The following is a 20,827-nucleotide window of genomic DNA, read 5'->3' as shown; positions in this document are numbered from 1 at the left end:
TGGGGAATGGTTGTCTGGCTCTTTTGGGAGGGAGATGCTGCTGGAAATAAAAGGAGAAAGTGTTTCTTTTGCTGCTGTATTGTTTTTAAAGTTTCTTGCTTTGAACTAGCTCCTCGGGTAAACTAATTCTCTAGGTCTGCTTCTGGCTTGTGTTATGCTCTGGACTAGCTGCTCAGACTCTCTCTTTACCTGTTTTTATTAAACAATGGAATTTGGAAATGAAAGGGTTAACAGCAGCAAGCATCATCACTGGCTGTGTCTGCTCTGCATGTGAGTGTCCATGCTGTACTGGTTAATCTTCTAAAATCTTACCCTGCTGTGCAGACTGCTCCATGGGAGTCTGGTGTGGATTCCTTGGGTTCAGCCTGTATTTTGGGACAGCCAAATCCTGTTCCCAGATAGTTGGGACAACTGGTCAATTTTCTACTCTGTGTGTGTATATATGTATGTACACACACTTGGTGTATATATTTTGTGTTTCTTGACACTTTGTGTTCAGTGTTGCCCTAACAAGCTTCCTTCACCACTAGGGAAAGAGAATGTCTTGTGCAGGAAAGTGGAGTGTGGGGACAGCCTCCCTGAAAATCTGTTTCTTTCGTGACTTGCCTGGGGATGAGTTCTCACTGTTGACAATCCTTAGCTACCTCATCTGCAGTACAGCAATAGTGCAAAGGCTTCTCTAGGGCCTGCAGCACAGAGAGCTGTTTTCACAGGTAAGTCCTTCTGCTTTGCCCTCTTCTCCTGCACCAGCTGATCTGAATTACAGCTTCTGAGTGCCCTTGAAGTGTGTGTGTGGCAGTCACAGCTGCTTGCACAGGCAGCCAGGCTCTGATCCTGCCTGTGTCTGTGTGCCTCTGTGTACCTCTGCATATCCACAGCTCTCCTTGAAGCATTAGGGAGCCACAAGACTCAGTTCTTGGCCTTGGTGCAAAGTTACCATATGAAACTACTTTGTGACTTGCTGGGCATGAAGACTCTTAAGCATTTGCTTTGAGAGCTACTGTCTGAGCAGGAGCTCTGCTTTGTATAAACAAGTTTGGGCACAGAAGAAGACTGTTGGGGGACACCATCATCTACATAGGTTGTTGCATCTTAGTTGGGACTGCTGTGGTCCTGTTTTCCTTTGGATGAAATTCTTTGGCATTTTAGTGCTTCCCCTTGGCATGGCTTCAAAATCACTTGTTCGTTCATTCATGCTGTGAGATGGCAGGTCTTAATGAAATGGTGGTGTAACACATCTGTGTTACCAAAATAAGCTCCCTCTTATCCCATATTTTAGTAAAATATGAACAGCAATGAATCAGTCAATGGTGCTGAAGTGTAAAACAACATTGTTGGTGTCTGATAGAGTATACCATGAGCTTAGACTGAGAGGTCTTTCCTCTCATCTGCTCTTTAGCTTCTCTGAGAACTCTGACTGGCACCACTGTACTGCTTGTTCTTGAATCATGTTTTTCTGAATTTATTCTTCACAATCATAATAATTAGAGGAGGACTTCCACTTCTAGAAGGAGATTCTGCAAAAGCAGCACACAGTTTGGGAAAAAAGGTGGTATGCTGTGTCAGGTAAGAACTTAACTAGCCCAGAACAAACCTTGACATGTGACCCCAACTGCCTTCATCTAATCTAGTAGTTTCAAGGGAAAAGAGATGTGGAGTAGATGGTTTTTATTAATGCTGGTAGGGAGCTGTGTTCTACCTTCAGCATCTTTAATAAAAAAAAAGAAAAGGTTTCTATAACTACCTTGCCATGGTTATGAATGACACAAAACTGTTGTTTTTTCTTCTCCAGCCAGATGACAGGAAGACACTGAGCTTGGGCAGCAGCTGTGTTCAGAAAAGGTTGTTAGTGGTGTAGGCAGAACCATCTGCCTAGCAAGGCATTTAGCTTGGGTTGCTTGTTCTAGGCCAAGATGGTAAATCAATAGCTTATTTTTTACAGTGTAACAAGTAAGATGTCAGTGGCTAGATTTACAGTGTAAACAGGAAAACGGTGGCTAGCTTCATTGGCTTCTTAGTGTCCTAGCTGCACTAGTGAGAAAACAAAACAATATGAAAAAAAAAAAAGCCAAAGCAACTCATCCTGAAAGAGATTGAAGCTCTAGAAACAGAACAGTATTCTTATCAGACACGTTTACTGTTTTTTTGAATAGACTTTAATACCCCCTGCTGCCTAGGGCTGGTCCTCCCTTCCTTTCTCACAAAACTGTCAGTTCAGTTAAACTCTTGTTTTAACAGGCACTTTCCTCTCTGCATGGCAGGATTTTTGGTTTGCTCTAGTTAAATACAGGAAATGGAATATATACATCGTGGGTTTTTGCGTTAACAGATTGTGCTGTGGCAATTGGTCCATTGTGTTTCTATTAATTTTCTAATCTTTTCTGGAGATTCCTGTTGCCAAACATTGTTTGAAGTGGCTGCAAAACTTTGAGACAACTGTGAAGAACAAAATAGTAAATAGTATGCTGATCATGGTTGGAATTTTCATCCATTCACCTGTCAAATGACAGAGCCTCACTAGGTATGAGAGAAGCAGCCCTCCCAATGTAGTTAGTACATGCAGTTTCCTTTTAGGCTTTGTTACTAGGGTTTGGGGTTTTTTGTTTGGTTGGTTGGTTTTTGGGGTTGGGGTTTTTTTTGTTTTTTTGTTTTTTTGAGAAATGAAATGAAGGCTGTAGTTCGAGCACAGCAGTAATGCTGACCTGAGCAGTCACATTTGCTCCATCCCACCTCTGTGCTGTTACGCTGATGCATTGTGTGGAGATGATCAGTGAAATGGAATAGGGAACTGCTCTGGGTTATGAAATAACACTCTTGCCAGTTATTTTTAGCTTAGCCAGCTCCTATTGTGGTTTGCTGTGCTCCCTGCAAACATGCCTGTTACGGTACAGTGGGGGGAGACATGGACAGGAACCTACAAAGAGAGTGGAGACTGCTTGAATCCTAAAAATTTAGCTCTCATAATGCATTCCCTGCTTTTGTTGGGAAATAGTCTGACTTCTAGGTGGTTCTCCTTACAGCTGTGTGTGGTTCGTGAATAGTCTGACTTCTACGTGGTTCTTCTTACAGCTGTGTGTGGTTCGTGGTTGTTTACTTGTTTGGTTTTGTTTTGGTTTGGGGTTTTTTTACCTTATTTTTCATGGAAAACTTTTCTCTATTTCAATCAGCTTGCACCTCTGATTTAGTCAGTGCTGAAGCTCCTGGTGCCTTTGGTGCAAAGCCACACATACTTATGAATGTATCTGCCTGTCCATGTATTTTTATACTGCAAAAAAGTCTTAAATTCTGAACAACCAGGCCTAAAATTTGCTTTCTGCCTGTTAGACTTGCAGTGAATGAGAACAACTAAACTTGGTGCACAATTCTGACTAAGGAATGGAAAAGAAAACTGGAAAGGTGTTCCAGTTTGCTCTGGGATTTACTTTGCCAAGAACATCCAGTGGCCTGACTGCCAACATGAACTGAACATGGAAACCTGTGATGGGTTAACCCTGGCTGGACACCAGGTGCCCACCAGAGCCGTTCTATCACTCCCCCTCCTTCTCAGCTGGACAGGGGAGAGAAAATATAACAAAGAGCTTGTGGGTCGAGATAAGGACAGGAGAGATCACTCGCCAATTACCGTCACGGGCAAAACAGACTCAGTTTGGGGAAAATTAACTCGATTTATTACAAATCAACTGGAGTAGGGTAATGAGAAATAAAACCAAATCTCAGAACACCTTCCCTCCACCCCTCCCTTCTTCCCGGGCACAACTTCACTCCCGGATTCTCTACCAACCCCCCAGCGGCACAGGGGGACGGGGATGGCGTTTACGGTCAGTTCATCACACGTTATTTTCTGCCGCTTCATCCTCCTCAGGGGGAGGACTCATCACACTCTTCCCCTGCTCCAGCGTGGGGTCCCACCCACGGGAGACAGTCCTCCACGAACTTCTCCAAAGTGGGTCCTTCCCACGGGCTGCAGTTCTTCATGAACTGCTCCAGCATGAGTCCTTTCCACGGTGTGCAGTCCTTCAGGCACAGACTGCTCCAGCGTGGGCCCCCCATGGGGTCACAAGTCCTTCCAGAAAACCTGCTCCGTGGGCTCCTCCCTCCACAGATCCGCAGGTCCTGCCAGGAACCTGCTCCAGCGCAGGGTTCCCACAGGGTCACAGCCTCCTTCGGGAACCCACCTGCTCCGGCGTGGGGTCCTCCACGGGCTGCAGGTGGATATCTGCTCCACCGTGGACCTCCATGGACTGCAGGGGGACAGCCTGCCTCACCATGGTCTTCCCCACGGGCTGCAGGGGAATGTCTGCTCTGGCGCCTGGAGCATCTCCTCCCCCTCCTTCTTCACCGACCTTGGTGTCTGCAGGGTTGTTTCTCTCACATGTTCTCACTCCTCTCTCCGGCTGCCGAATACCTCCATCCCAACTTTTTTTTTCCTTCTTAAAAATGTTATCACAGAGGCGTTACCGCTATCGCTGATTGGCTCGGCCTTGGCCGGCGGCGGGTCCGTCTTAGAGCCGGCTGGTATGGGCTCTCTCGAACACAGGGGAAGCTTCCAGCAGTTTCTTACAGAAGCCACCCCTGTAACCCCCCCCGCTACCAAAACCTTGCCACACAAAACCAATACAAAACCTTTCCAGCCTGCCTGGGAAAACATAGAACAGGAGAGGAATCTAAAGATACAGACCATGGATGGAAACAGATTCACTTTCTGCTCTGTGCAAGGCAGGAGTCTGAGAGGTATTCATCCACGTTATGGGGTGTTACATTGTGCCATATGACCTAGTGGTAAACATTTAGGAGAAACAGTAAAAAAAAAAAAAAAAGGCAACAGGAGTTTCACTGTTTTGGGCCCTGCCCTGCCCTGTGAGTTAAGTAATCTCACACTCTTCCTTGAATGGATGGTACCTGTGTAATTCAGGCCTGACCTGAATTTCTCTGTCTTTACCTGTTGGCAGCATGTTTGCACCCAGTCATGCTGGGAACATACCTCGTTCATATATACATGTGTTTACTTGCTGATGTTTAGGGCTCTAAGGGATGGCGATTAAACTTTTTAAGTGCCTTGGAGAGCATGTAGCAGCCAGTAGGACATAGGCATTGTCAACTGTCATAGAGAAATGTTCAAGTCTTGCCTTTTGCAGTAACTATGGGTAACTTTCTTTCCTAATGTTAGTGACATACAGCATGCTTGTAGTATATCTTAAAATTTACAAATTGCTGTGGAGACATCCTATATTTGAAAGGCCACATCTTCTAAACGTGTAACCTGTTTTCCTCCTAATCACAACTGTTATCATCAGTTGGACTCCTCTGTCTAGTTTGTGGTGTGCAGTGGTTGTGTTTCCCTCCCAGTATTTCAGTTTGATTGAAACTGATCCAAGTGTCAGACGTTTTAGAGAGATGGGAATTTACACCTCTGCTGCATTTCCATTGCTGACCTCTGTGGCATGCACTGTGTCAAAGCCTGGCTGAATGTAATGTGTGGATGACAGCTTGGTCTACACTCCTTAGCATGTAGCACTCCATGGTTGCTGAGCCAGAGTTGTCTGAAGCAAAGATGAGCAGTGGGGAAGTTGTGCTGGCTCGTAGAAGCGAAATCTTTGGAATATGCATGCTACAGCGCAGTCTTGTCTGGTAAAAGATGGACTCTCCTGAATGATCAGGTTAGCTTCCTGATTTTTTCTCTCATGATAACAAATCTCTCAGTAGCCTTAGTAAGCAGTTCTTTCTGTCCTGTGTGAGGATGCCTTAGGCTTTCCTGAGGTGGAGAATGGTCTTAGTAGTTCCAGCTTTCACATCATGGCTGGATCATGGAACCTCACTCTGCATGGGTATTAGATCTGTGTCATTGTTAAATCTGTCCCCAGGAAAAAGCCAATCAGAGCAAAATGCAACAGCATGTCTCAGTAACAGACTGCTACAAACAGATCAGACCTGTCCTCCAGTCTCTGCATGAACTCTTCATGGAATTTATGGGCAGATTAAAGAGCTCTGATCTTCTTTTTTAGATGTTTAATGATCTGGGTTTGACACACCTAAAAGATTAAAAGTGGACTGCAGTTAATTCATCTCCTAAAGACTTAAGGGCGCTGTCTGCTACAAGGATAAAGCTCATCTGTGGTAGAGACAGAAGTTTCTTGGAGGCCGGTTAACATCTATGGCCTGAGGTCCCCTGGGGGAGGGAGGGTGGAGAGAACCACCAGCTGTCTTGCTGCTTCCATATGCAAGGTACATTGCTTTCTCCTTCTTCCGTCTCAAAAATAAGATGCAGTTCTCAATCACTACATGCATCCATACATGTGCACTCACATGTGCACACACAAACACACCCTTACCCTTAAAAGAAAATTAAACATTGGGTAAAATGTACGTGTGACAGATACTTGTTTCTGCAGCCACTAAACATGCTGCAGAAAGATGACCTATTGCAATGGGAGAGGGGATGATACAAACCTGAAATGGATGTGGTGATTTCAGGAAAATCTGCTGAAGTTTTGGTTTCACAGAACTCCTTTTTTTGTTGCTGTATAAGCTGTAGTTGTCATTCCAGTGTCCAGCTATGTATTTAGAAACCTCCCTTCCCTGGGGTACTGTTCCCCTTTTGTCCTATTCCCTAAAGAGTGTTTCATTGCTAGTTGTCAACATACAGCACACTTTCAGAGCCCATTTCATGTCTGCCTGCAGAAGGAAAACTGCAGCTTGGCTGCATTGTATGAAACTGCTTGATTAACTCTGCCTTGGTTTTGTGTGCTGATAGGTGTTTCCTATGGGTGGGCTGTGTTATGTATTTCACTGCAATTCTACTTCTGCAACCCATGCTCCCAAACAGCTTGTTCAGCAGTGGTAAGCAAGATCATCCTCTGTTGGCATTTTTCTTCTATGGTAAATGATGGTGTGCCTTGTAGGAGTCTATCAGTAGCACTGATAGTTGGATTGTCTTCATGTGCTGAATGGAGAAATACAGTTTGAGGCCATAGGCAGGTTTGGAGCTAGCTTTTGTTACTTTTTGCCTTTCTGTTTTCATGCTCATCTAATGCTAAAGAATGAATTTGCAAACTAATGGGACTTTTTGTTGCTAAATTATTTGGTTTTGTATTTGAGTGGGGGCTTCAGGTTTCACTAAACATCTTTACATGTAGTTACTCTGTCTTTTCATAGAGAAGAGATACAGAGCATGAAGGAGATAGTTTGTTTTGAATCTGTTTAGCATCCTAGCAGAGCCTTTTCTTCATCAGTCTGAGAAGAATAAAGCCATAGGGATTTGACATGGCAAATGCTCTCTTTTTTTTCCTTTTGATACTTGATTTTCGTTCTGGGACAAGCTCCTGATATAGGTAGACAACATAATTATTGTTTGTGGATCTCAATTTTGTGCAAAAGTGTACAAAGTATTGAGCGCACTATTTCCTGGTTTTGGAGATGATGATTCAGAAGGTGTCAAGGAAATAAGCAAGATGCTCAGTTTTCCATAGTTTAACTCTTTTATTTTTTTTAGAAAGTGCTGCTGTATTCCCTAGGCAACTGCATTCACAGCCCATCCACACTGATGTACTTCTATATGTGCTCGGCACTGGGCCCGAATCCCTGATTCTTCTCCAAGTAGCCTGGCCAGCGCTAAGAAATAAAATGACAGGATTCTGTATTGTTTATCACCAAGCAAACAGTAGTATGTAAAATCTGGAGCTAAGGTCAGTAAGGCATATTAGTAACTTAAAGGTTACCAAAAAAAAAAAAAAGTTAAAAAAAAAAAAAAAGTGTTGTATTCTGATAACTTATCCCCAAACCAGCCATGTGTAAATCCCAGGAACTGACTAAGCTTCAGCCTAAAGGAAACTCAAGCAGTGTTTTGCTAATATGATGATATGATGTCTTCAGTTGCAATACAAGTTTTTAAGTATACCCACCCCTGAACTACCACACATGTATCCCTTCAGTTTGGATTTCTGTGCCGTGAACTAGATCAGAAAGCTGATCCAGCTTAGAAGGGAAGTGTTAAAGATATTTTTCTTTGAGCTGGCTGAGTTCTTTATCTGGACCATAGACATCTGTGGGGTTGCAGAACTAAGGGGTTAAGAGGGGAAAGGGCCATGCAGTGGTTTATGGCTTGGTGGGGGGGAAACCTTAAACCCCTATTGCTGCCAAGACAATGCATTGTCAAACTATGGCCTCACACATTCCACGGCACAGAAACACACAGTCAGAAGATGCAAACTGCCTTAGCTCTCTTCTACTCTGCAGCTGCAGGAATGTTTTTGGAGTGAGTATAAACATTACAAACTTGTGCTAGCCTTGGTACCATTTACAATGAAGCCACAGTGATGTGGGGCTTTGGCATGAGGTGCAATTCCCCCTCCCCCTCCAGGATTCTAGGTATTTACTTAGGCAGGCAGGTCTAAGCTGCTGTGGCTTCACTGCTCTTTTAGCGGGATTAGCTGGAGCACAGCTAGCTTGGAAGCTTCTCTGCATGCTGCTATTAAGCCTCTCAAGCAGCTACGGATGTTGTGATGCTGTAAAAGTATGACACATGCATTTGAACCATTGTGTGGCCCTGGATTAGATGCAGCTAATCTTTCTTTTTACTTAGAAGTTAATTTCTTTTTCCCTTCCTGCTTTCGAGTTAGATCTATGACTTGATTTCATATTCCCAAAGAATGAATGTGGCACCCAGCAGGAAGGGTGTAGGCAGCAGGACAGGGAACAGTGTTGCTGTGCTGTCTCTGAGTGCCAGTGAATTTGTGACTAACTGTAAATTTGTTAGATTCTTCCTTACCCCCCAGCCAGGTGAAACTTGAGGCAGTGAGGGAGAGGAGCAATTTAGAAGAGGGGAGGAAAAGGAAAATAAAGAAAAGGAATATTAAGTTTGAAAATACCAAAAGAAAATGAAAAAGGGACAGATATGAGAAAGGAGGCGAGAGGATGGAAGTGGTAACTGAGGAGGGGGGGTGGTGGAACAGACTCATAAAAGCTGGAGCAAAGCAAGGCCAGGGAGGTCATTGCTGGCAGCACCAAAGGTGGAAGTAAATGCTTGAGGTTTTTAGCAGAATGTGTGAATTGATGATGAGCCTTTGTAGCCCCAGGTAGTTCATTGCACCTGAAGATCGTGCTTGGTGCAGGAGAGGGGTACTGTAAGAGAATGTCAGAGGGCCAGTGGTAGAAATAGCTACTCTTGGGTGCGGAGAGGGCTTGTTTCTCTAAGTTACAGCTGCTGCTCTTCTCTGTGGGATGGGATCTCTTACAGGTTACCCAAAGAGGAGAAGAAAGGGAGCCTGCTGGTGAGGTGAGAGAAGCATGACACACACAGAGTAATGTCCTCAGTATCTCTTTCTGGTGCTGTCTCAATACAACGTGTTTGAGCCCGTCATCCTTGTATGCCTACCCTTTTTCCTTAGTTGTCCCTCGTCAGCAGTTGTCTGTTGTTCCTGTGTTTCATCTTTCTCTGGCTTTGATGGCTCGGTTACTGATGACTTACTAGCTGGCCCTAAAAGAAGAATAAGAATCCTCTTAATGCTCACCCTACCTGAGACACTGGCTAAGAAACCAAGTGCTCTTGCCTGGGCCCAGCTGCTGTCTCTGCTTGCCATCTACAACAGCAGCACCCAGAGCAGCTGGAAGTGTCCGAGCAGGTGAGCTCCTGGCTCTCTCTTTGCTCTAGTCTTTTTGCTCCCAGGTAGAGCCTGAACAGCCTGTGCAGCATAGTGCTGGGTTTAGGAGATCTGAATAACCCAGTTTCCCTGGCAACAGTGGTCTCTTTAATCACAGAGATACAAGTCTCTACCTCTGTTATTAGTGTTAAGAATTGCATAGTGTATCTGGCTATGGTAATACTTTGCTTCTGTTGGAAAAAATGGTAGAGTAAAAGCAGGAAGGTCCTTCTGCCTTGGAGATAATTAAAATCTCCATAGGTGGATTTCAGTGCTGTATGCAGCAATAATAGAAAAAAGAGGGATTATAACTACTTCTAAGCTTTTTTTAATGTGTAAAGGATCCCTGGAGGATACAGAAATAAAGTTTTAAATTCTGTGTGGAGCTTTCTATGCACAGATCTCATGGCATTCTGTGACACTGATAGATTCATTCCTTGTTGAGATGTGTTATTTTCATTTTTATGGTTAGGGAGACAAAGTGATTCAAAGGTAGACTGAATCTTGTTGCAAAGCTAGGAATAAATCTCCTCTTCTGAGCCCAAGTCCTCCACCCGCCCTTTCCTTCAGTTTCAGATAAAGGTTTCCCTGTGCTGTAGGAGACAGAACATGTTATGGAAGGTAGAAGTGTGAAGCCTGCTTTTTAGCAGGAGAAAGTGAGGAAAGTGAAAATACTGTGATTCACTGCAAGCCTTTCTGCTAATATATTTTAGTCTACTTTCACTCCCCCATTAACAGAAGTGGAGCAAACTATAGATTTTGAAAGTGAGCATTGGGAGTGAAAGAAATATTCCTGCCTTAATTTCTGCACAGCAACATGGTCTTGTTACTGCAAACCAGGAGAAACTGGTTTGGATAAGAGTAGTTTGAAGAAACTCCTGAATGAAAAAGAACTCTTGCTTGATCAAAGGCATGAAGCCTACATAAGCGCCCAGTACTGATGTTCCTCCTTGGATAATGCCAGTGTTAAATTGCCAGTAATATCTTGCAGGCTTCTTGGGTTACAAAGGTGCACAAGGGACAGCTGAATGGAAAATAGATATCTGCACTCCTCTACTGAAGTTATACGGTGTTAGGGGGTTTGTTGGTGTGGTTTTGTTTGTTTGTTTGTTTTTAATATGGCATAAACAGTGCAGAGATGCAAGGAGAAACCCATCCTTCTTCCTACTTATAATTCTGGTTTCTGGAGTCAAAACAGTCCCTTAACCTTCTGGCCAAACAGAAGACCATCCATCTTGTGTGCGAGGAGGGTATTTTTACTTTTTCTTTTCAGTGTTTCCTTGCCTGTTTGGGTAGTGCAAAGTGGGGACCATGCTGTCTTCTCTTCCACATTCTTTCAGCCAAAGAGCTTTTGAAAATTCCATCATGAGATTTATTTGGCTTGCAGGTGTTGCAGATGTTATCTAACTTCGAGATATCTAAAAATCTCTTTTGTTTGTGACGGAGCATTCTTATTTCAGCAACTCCCTTTCAAGCCTCTGTTGACCAAATCAACTTAATAGGGTGTCTTCTAAATGGTTGGGGAGCTCTGGAAACCTCTAACATCTAGACAAAAGTCCCAGAGAACATGTACCACCTTTCCCCCCCCCTGCCGCCTCCTGTGGTCTTGCACAATCTAATGAGTCTTTTGAGGAATTCTGGGAGCATGATCACAAGGTAATACTATGAGCGGGTGGGTGACATAAAACTCATTGAGCTTGTTAAGATAATATTGCCACGATTCTTCAGCAGCCTAAAGGCCTCGTATACAGCTGTTATTTAGCTGGGTGGTATTTGGTACAAACCAAGACAGAGGCTCACTTCTACAGTGAGTTTATTGTTGGATTTTCAGTATATTGTTTGCGTAAATTCCCTAGACTAGCTCTCCCTCCTGAATAAGCCACATGGATCAAGTTTTATTCTGTTTCACACAAAGTTCACATCCTTTACTGGAATGAGTCATGCTTTAACTGAGTTTACTGTGAGGGAGGAAAGTGGGCTTTAAAATGTTACTCCTCCACCCTGCCTTAGTGATGTATAACAGGATTATTGGTATGCTTGGCAGCTGCTGCTTATTATTTTCGCAGAACCTGGATATTTGTGAAAACAGTAAAAATTGGTCCTACTTGTGTTCAAGTGTGAATTTAATGGATAATTTTAAACTTAAAAGACAAAAAAGCTATTCTTTTTTTTGTGGCTTTGTCTTCCATAAGGCTTGCCTGCTACTGTAAAAGTGGATCTAACTTATCTCCCTGTGGTTATTTTTCAGTTTTGGGAGAAGAATGGCATTTTGTGACTTGTAACTGTGTTGTGGTTTAACCCCAGCCAGCAACTAAGCACCATGCAGCTGCTTACTCACTCCCCCCCTACCCAGTGGGATGGGAGAGAGAATCGGGGGAAAAAAAAAAGTAAAACTCATAGGTTGAGATAAAAACAGTTTAATAGGACAGAAAGGAACAACAACATAATAATAATAACAATAATAAAATGACAAGAATAATAAAAAAAGAATCAGAATATACAAAATAAGTGATGCACAATGTAATTACTCGCCGACCGATGCCCAGTTAATTCCCAAGCAAAAATCCACCCTTCCCACCAGTTTATATACTGGGCATGATGTCACATGGTATGGAATATCCCTTTGGCCAGTTTGGGTCAGCTGTCCTGGCTGTTTCCCCTCCCAACTCCTTGTGCCCCTCCAGACTTCTTGCTGGCTGGGCTCAAGAAGCTGAAAAATCCTTGACTTAATATAAACACTACTTGGCAACAACTGAAAACATCAGTGTGTTATCAACGTTATTCTCATACTAAATCCAAAACATAACACTACTAGTTACTAGAATGAAAATTTACTCTATCTCAGCCAAAACCAGGACAAACTGAAAAAGGAGGAGGAACTCTACCATTTTGGTGTTCAGTGACCCATGCATGGCTGTTACTGTTACATACTGTTACTGTTACATACTGTTACATACCTCTGGGCATTGACAGGTGAAAGTGCTTCACAGGCCCCTGTAACTCGTGTGTAAGGTTGTCTCGAGCTTCTCTCAGGCAAGATGTATGTGATGCGGTGCCACTGTGCAGAAAACAAATTTTGGTCATCTGTGTATATTTCTTTGTGCAGAGAGGTAAAAGACCTTTTAACTTATGGTAGAGGGAGCTGCTCAGTGTGTGTCCTTAATATAGATTTTTGCAGAAACAGTCTCTGTACACAGCTACTGAAGATACCAGAACCAATTGTACTACTCATCTTTCCTGCAGAAGTTCATTGATATCTCGTGCAACAATGGTTAATTTGACTCTTCATAGCACCATCCTTTTTAGTTTGGTTTTTTTGGTTGGGTTTTGGGGGAGGCGGGGGGAGCAGGTTGGTGGTTTGTTCATTTGTTTAAGGAGTTAGTCCCAAAATTGAGGAGGAGGGGCAGCCAATAGAAGAGGGCCTTTTAGGATTTTATTTTTGGCAGTAGGTGGGTTCACTTGACATATAAGACCTTTCTTTCCTAGTTCTCTTGTTCCTGAGAGGTCTGGAAAGAGTTATGTTTCTCCCCTGAGCTATGTATTATCTGTGATTGCTAAACTGGCAGGGGCATCATCTGTTCTTGTTTTACAGAAAAAACAGGGTCTGTTACCCTAACCCACTACATTCCTAAACCCAGACTGCATAACTTTTATGGAGACTGCAAAAGGATTTATTTTCATGCTAATGCTTTTGAAAGAAAACTTGAGGGAAGGAGCTGTAATTAAATGAATACCAATGTTAGATATTAGAAAGGACTTTACCTTTTAGGACTTAAAATGAGTGAAGTGAACGTTTGGTGACAACATGAGTTTAATTAAATTTACGCCTCCACTTGATCTATATTTAACTATCGCTGACTCTGGGTTTACTGATAAGTAATCATAATAGCTGGGAGGCAGGCAGTGCCTTGGTTGACCAGTCTGTCTCCTGTCCAGCTTGACTCTGACCGGACAGATTTTTCTCCTGTGTTTTTACAGATGCTTCATTCAGTGGCACACCACCTAGCTATGCGTATGATGCAGACCGTGCTGAAGAACAGAGGCGACATCATGATATGATGCCCTATATTGATGACTCACCATCATCCTCACCCCATCTCAGTTCCAAGAGTCGGGGCAGCCGAGACACCCTATCTTCAGGGTCTCTGGAATCTACAAAATCAGTGAGTCTGAGTCCTTTCCTGCCTTTTTGGTGTCAGCAAAGCCTTGTAGGTTTGCAAGGGGTAGACTGCTTTAACAGGGAGCAAAGACAGGGTCTACTAGCACTGTAGGACAGATTACCTGACATAGTATAGCAGTGCCTGATTGATACTGTATATATAAAGCTAAATTGAGGCTTCTAGCTGATGCTAAGCCTAAACTTCAGGGATGAGTGTTGTGTGTATGATTTTTTTCAAGCCTCAGTTTTTCACCCTTTTTGAATTTTAGTGGAGAGAATTGGTGATTAATTGCTGTTGAGAGGGTCTCTAAATACCAGATATTCTGGAAAGGAGGCTCTGGAACAAAACATCCTACGTTATGATGTTCATACATCTGTGCGTGTGGGTTGTCATTGCCTTTCACAAAGAAAATAAGAGTTATTTTCAGGTAGGTTAAAGGCTTTGATAAAGCATCTAGAATATAAGATCTGTTTCCTTTACCCTGTGACAATGGAATAAGAGGAATTAAAACTGCCAGCTCTGAAGTATGGTGACTTTGGGTGGGAGATGACCACTTCTTATAACAAATCTGACTATTCACTAAATAGCTATCTATATAATCAATTATGGTAGATAAAAAGTTCAGAAGGGACCACCTAGCCTGACCTGTGGTTTGATGTGGACCTTCAGGCTATCTTGCTTTATTTTTGCTTCAGGCTCAGTAGCATGGCTATAGCTTGGAACTTAAGGAAAATTTCTATTTTTGTTTTCACAATAGTCTTGGTAGAGAATCTGCTGCTTGCCTTGGTAAATAACTATTGAATGCTGTCTTCACAGTCAAAGGTGTCTTAGTATCAGCTTGAATTAATCTGTTTGACTTTCAATCTTTGTTTCTCTTTATCATTTTGCTTCGTAGATTGTAGAGCACTTCAATCCCAGGTTGCTGCTTCCCTGAGTATCTTTGTCATCTTCAAACTTTTGGTTTCCCTAAGTCATTCATAAAAGTGCTTAATAGCACAAAGACAACTGTCACTTCCTTCCTAATGTATTTCTAATAATGCGTAGCCAAACCACCTTGAATTCCCACATTGTAAATGACACTTTGAAATCTGTCATTTAAGTGGTTTAACTTATGTGTTGGCTTTATCTTGTTCTGTCCTATTAATTAAGATGTCATGGGAGAAGATGATGGATATTTTACAGGTATCAGTGTACATGTAAATCAACACCATGACCTTTATCAGACATTTATCTTGCATCAAAACGATGTCGAGTCTGACAAGTTCCACAAACCATTGCTACTCAGCATTCATTATATACATCCTTCTATTACTCTTTATTGGTTAGTGCCATATCATATGCTTCCTTACTTTTTCTAGGATGAATGTTAGATTAAGAAGCCTACTTGAGACAGTGTTCTTCTTGTTCTTTCTCATTTATAAAAGTGCATTGTCAAGATCTCTTAAAGCATTATCAAGTACATATATTGTTGATATTTGCTTAATTTTATTTGACTGTAAAGTATGGAATCTAGTTAGCTGCTTATGCTTTAGTCTGCTAATTCTGAGATGCTTTTTTATCTCTCAAGATGAGAATTCTTGTGATATGTAAGAGGCTTTTGAATGAAGAAATGATAATTAGTAAATTCAAAAGCTCCAAGAATGTTTTAATGTTGGCTTGAGATTTCCAGGTTATGTTTCTCAGGATGAAGGAAAAACACTATGTGACTACATATGGCTGAGAGTTATCTTCAAAGAACTAGCTGTCATAGTGCCTGTGACTGGGGGCCTGAAAGAGACACTGCCTAATATTTAATCCTCTTCTTTACTTCTTTGAGTATTGCCTCATAAGCATTTAACAGGAGTTAATTTCAAATTTACCTTAATAACGCTAGAAGGCTGCCTTTTTAAAAATAATTTTTAACACAAATGGCTGCTTTCTTTTCTCTGACTATAAAAAGGTGTTTTATGGCTTCCAAAAGAAAGAGGTGTCCTGATACTGATTAGACTTTTAATCATGAACCTCAGCCACTTCAGTTGATCCTCTCTGTAATTAGTCCACAAATGGCAATGCCACTCATGAAGGACGGTCCATGACAAGGAGGAAGAGACTAATTTATATATGGTTGCAGTATTTCCCAAACAAGTTAAACTTTCTGTCATCACAGCTTGTTACATGGCTTTTACTGTAGTTATGTTTTCAGTTGTAGCAGAAAAGACATCAGTAACAAAATTAAGTGTCAAACACACTGTGCTGAGCCAAGCACTTAAAATATATTGGACCAGAAATACCAGGACGTATGTCTGTTCTATTTTCTTTTTCACTATGCTTGATTAGCAGAAAACATTTTTTTGTTTACATGTATTTGCTTCTATAGTTGTCTCCTTGCCCTTTTACTTCTTTCTTAGGTGCTGCAATTAATTCTGAAAATTTTAGATTATTTTTATGACCAGAGTCTAGGAATCAACAGTTAACTGTATGTAACAACACAGCACATGCACTATATACACCACTTTGGCAAAATACTAAGATTGTGAAGTCATTCAGAAGTTAAGAAATTACTACGGTTATCCAGCCTTGCCTTGTGCCTATAGCCTCGTCTTGAATCATAGAATCATAGAATATCTCAAGTTCAAGGTACCCATTAAGGATCATCAAGTCCAAGTCCCTGCTCATCGCAGGACTACGTAAGGCTAAATCATCTGACTTAGAGCATCGTCCAGATGGTCCTTGAGCTCTGACAGGCATGGTGCTGTGACCACTTCCCTGGAGAGCCTGTTCCGGTGACCGACCACCCTCTCAGTGAAGAACCATTTCCTAATGTCCAGTCTGAACTTCCCCTGATGCAGCTCCATTCCATTCCCTCGTGTCCTATCGCTAGTCACCAGAGAGAAGAGATCAGCACCTCCCCCTCCGCTGCCCCCCTTGAGGAAGTTGCAGACTGCGATGAGGGCACCCCTCGGCCTTCTCTTCTCCAAGCTGAACAAGCCAAGTGACCTCGGCTGTTCCTTGTAAGTCTTGCCCTTGAAACATTTCACTGTCTTGCTTGCCCTCCTCTGGACACACTCTAATAGTTTGATGTCCTTCTTGCAGTGCGCGAGGTGGGGCCACACCAGTGGCGTGCCAAGTGGGACAATCGCCTCCCTCGACCAGCTAGCTGTGCTGTGCTTGATGCACCCCAGGACACGGTTGGCCCTTTTGGCTGCCAGGGCACACTGTTGACTCATATTCAACTTGCCATCAACCCAAACCCCCAGATCTCTTTATGATAACTTTCAATTACACAATCATGTCCTATTTTTTCTATGAGGATTCCGTATTTTATCTCTAGAGCTATGTGTACACCTTTTTTACAGGACACTGTGCAAACCGCTCTGAGTACAACTACTCATTTCCTTTTGGCATAACCATTAACTCCGAATGCAGGTGGAATGCTACACAGGTCTTAATTATCCTTGCAATGTTCCTGTGAGATAAGAGAATGGTATGTTCACTAACCACAGGTAATCAAGGCAGACAGATTATAGGAAAAGTGTCTGCTAGTTTTGGCTGCTTAATGTGAGATGCGTAATGTTCTACAAAACCAGGTTCTGACTTTTAATGCAGTTTTCTTCACATTTAAAGTAAAATCCCTTTAATTTCACTTGCAACCAAGAGTTAACAACACTCCAGTCAGGTACCCAGAAAATGGAAAATATTGCAGACGATTTTTTTTTTTTTTTTAAATGTAATTCAAAGTCATTCACTTAGCATCACACTGACACAGCAGCATTCTGGTGTGATGTTCATCTACCTTATCCATGAGACCAGCCTTTCTCTTGGAGATTGGGTTGTTGCTATCTGGATATTGAGGGCATTTTGCTTTGACTTATTTTGTGGGCTTGCTGTGGGCTTTGTATTTTTCTGCCAAGTGTTTGAAGTCCTTCCATCTCCTTATAGCAGCTATAGCCTTTGGTTCAATAGCACATCAGGGTTCCACCTGGTCTACCTAGCCACCATAGAGAAAGTGCAGAGTGGCAAAAGCAGTGTCTCTTTCTAAAAGAGAATGAAGCGATATCTCCTGGACTACTTGTGGAGGGGCTTCATGTTGTTCCCTCAGCATATAGGGTGACTGAGTCCTAGTGCTTCATGTTTTGTGTTCCAGGAAGTGAGTGCCGCAGTTGACTCCCAGAAGGTTTGTGGTGTGATTACACCTTGTCATTTGGGATCTGTTTTCCAATCCTCCCTACCACCTGCATCATATAAGCAGACTAAAAGATGCTGGCTGCTCTGCCTCCAAACTGTACCACTTCAGCCACCTCTTACGTATTCATATTCCACCTGCTGTGTGTCCATTGCACAAATATCTGTTGCTATCCAAGGGGGGTGACAAGAGGTGCACCAGCATCAGTTTTGTCTGTGACCCAGAGAGGACATAATCAACATGGGCGTTTATGGTGTGGATCTCAGCATCCCTTGACACGTCGTGCTTGTGATAAGGAGGCCTTAACAAATGTTTGCATTGAGCAAGCTAGGTTGTACCCCCTCTTCTGGCTCTTCCAGAATCTCATGCTGAGCTGCTGACGCATGTCCTGGCATAAAGCCAATGCTTTTGCCAAACTTTGATTGTTGCTCTGAAGCAAGCCTACAGGGGAAAGAGGAAAAAGGAGAAATAGGTTTCACTAATGCTTAAGTTGTTTGTTTATTTAGCTTGAGAAGTGATTTAATTTTCCTGAACCTTGCTTTCTGTAACAGTTGAACTGTTGTGATTGAACTTTCCAAAAATTCTGGAAACCTGTCTTGGAAAATGTCAGCCCAAATGTTTGCCAAATAAGACAGTGCTGGTAGCTGCAAAAGGTGTCAGACAGTGTTTGTAATAGGTAGTGATAATTCACTCCCAGAAAGAGAGAGAATACGTCTGTCTTCCCCGAACAGCTAGGGTGAAAAGTAGAGAAGATACCTGGATAGAGTTAGAGGACAGAGGGAGAACTTGCTACAGTATTCTTGGGGCACAGGAAAGTGTTGGGACAGCTATAAAGTTAGTGACTGGCACCCTTCACCAGAGAAGAGTTATCGCCAAGAGTTTTGGAGTGGGTAGTTGGCAGCTTGGAGAGAGGATGGGAAGCTTCGGTCATCATGATCCTGTCGCTGCTACATGGGGAGAGATTACAGCAATGGGAAGAGCAGAAATAAGAAAGGCCTTTCAAGATCAGCTCACCAACAAAGCCAGGCCCAAAGACTTGTGTGGAGGTGGGCGCAGGGCTGCCAGTGGAAAGGCAAAGCTGGTTCCACCCCCCAGGAAATGGAGTCACTTCTCTAGAGTTTCGAAGATGAGGTTTTTGCCAAAATAGATCTCTCCAATTCTTGTATATATCATGCCCAGGGAGGCAGGAGTGCTAAAGCTGCGCAACTAACTCTGACTTTCTGTTCTGTGTGAAGGGGAAATTGGCTGGCACTTAAAGATTTCCAGGTAGAATTTCTCTTCCCTTTTCTGCCGTGCAGTCGTGGTTGGCGCAGCATTGGCAGCCTCAGACCAGAATCTTTTGTTCTCACTATCTGCCAGCTATGCGGAAAGCAGGGCTGTAGCAGAGCAGGTTGTGGACATTTCTCCTGGCTTGGTCCCAAGAGGGTCCAGAAAAGTTGACCTCTGACGCTACATCAATAAATGGGATTACTGCTCTGCTTGGTACTACTGTTCCTAGCTTGTCCTTCCCTCTCCAGCATTGCCAAATCCTTCTCCTTTCTTCCTCTCAGTATTTGGTTTTGTTTGGTTGGTTTGTTTTACTGTCACTTTCGTCTCACCACCCCCAACAGATACAACTTTTCCTTTTTTATTCTCCAACTCTTTGCTCCTTAAGGGCTCTGCCTGGATGTACAGCCCTTCCTGAGGAGAGCTGGCACACCAGTACTGATGTTATAAATAATGTTGGCTCCTCTCCCTGCTCCTTCCTCTCCCTGAATGGAGCATGATTGGCTTGATTACAGAATTTGCCCTGTTTAATATCACCAAGACAATGAGACACCTCCAGCCTGTTTAGCAGAATCTTTCAAAGATATTTACACTTTAAAAATGGAAAGGAATAGTTTTTCTCTTTTGTAGACTGTCAGCTTCTCTATGAGATTCTGAGCTGTCCTTACGGGAAACCTCTCCTTTGAACACATTCACTGCACAGCATGTGAACACACTGTACCAAAGGAAGGTCTGAGAGTTAAAGTGCCTTTTATACGCCCACTTTGAATCACTGATTCTCTTTACAGAGCTGTGCCGGCAGCAACCACTTTGCAAAATCTTATGTGTTGTGGTTTCTAGATTCTTAATCTGTGTTCTTCTAACATTTGCAAGAAAACAATTATTGCTGTTAATTTAAACAACAACCAGAAAGCCCTGAGGTCTTTAAACAGAGTCAAGAAGAGCTGAATCTGTCTAATCCTTGGAGCTGGTGAATCTCAGGCTTGCAGTAATTGAATACAACATGCAATGCCAACCTGGTTAGTAAACTAAAGTACTTAGGCTGACAAGCTGTAAACACATTCAAAACAGCCATGGCTCCGGGCCACTGTATGCATGCTCTCTAATATCTTCAGTGCTTCTAACCACTCTGACTGGCCTTGGTTCAGGTCGCAAGATTGCATTTATGACTGTGACTCAATCTTTTGGTTTTTCAGTCTTTGGAATAGCAAGAAGCACCACCCAGTTGAGAAGAAAACACCAGAACCTTATAGGCATAAGATACCTGGGAAGCTTCCTTTATACTGCTTTCCACCTTCCTTTTTGTTTTCTTTTTTTTAAAATGTAGTTCATTAGGAGTGGAAGCAAAGCACTGGTTTCTTGCTTGCTTATCCAGAACTGGCTGGGTGTTGGGTCCTCACAGCTCCCATGGCAGGCAGACAGGAATGCTCTGGCTGCTGCCTTGTGACAGTCTTGTAAGACAGATTTATTCTGAAACATGTGGGTCGAGAGGTAGCCAAGAGATGGTAGGGCAGCGCAGAAAGGCTAGAAATGGATGCTGGCATCAAAGAGGTGGGGACAGTCAGAACATGAAATACTAGTCAGACTTGTACAAGTAAAAAACA

At 42.8% G+C, this 20,827-nt stretch overlaps 1 protein-coding gene across 2 annotated transcripts in view; it reads left to right on the top strand.

The window, feature by feature from the left end:
• BCR (BCR activator of RhoGEF and GTPase) overlaps window positions 1-20,827 on the top strand; it is a 104,015-nt gene that overhangs the window by 39,929 nt on the left and 43,259 nt on the right. For both annotated transcript variants that reach the window (XM_052796408.1, XM_052796407.1), the window contains one exon: window positions 13,614-13,798. In XM_052796408.1, the coding sequence (XP_052652368.1) occupies window positions 13,614-13,798 (185 nt within the window). The remainder of the gene's footprint in view (window positions 1-13,613; window positions 13,799-20,827) is intronic.

This window comes from Harpia harpyja, chromosome 9 (assembly GCF_026419915.1).
Source record: "Harpia harpyja isolate bHarHar1 chromosome 9, bHarHar1 primary haplotype, whole genome shotgun sequence".
In the NCBI taxonomy this organism is placed as follows: Eukaryota; Metazoa; Chordata; class Aves; order Accipitriformes; family Accipitridae; genus Harpia; species Harpia harpyja.
The sequence above is the reverse complement of the archived record's forward strand: the minus strand, read 5'-3'. Positions and strand labels throughout refer to the sequence as shown.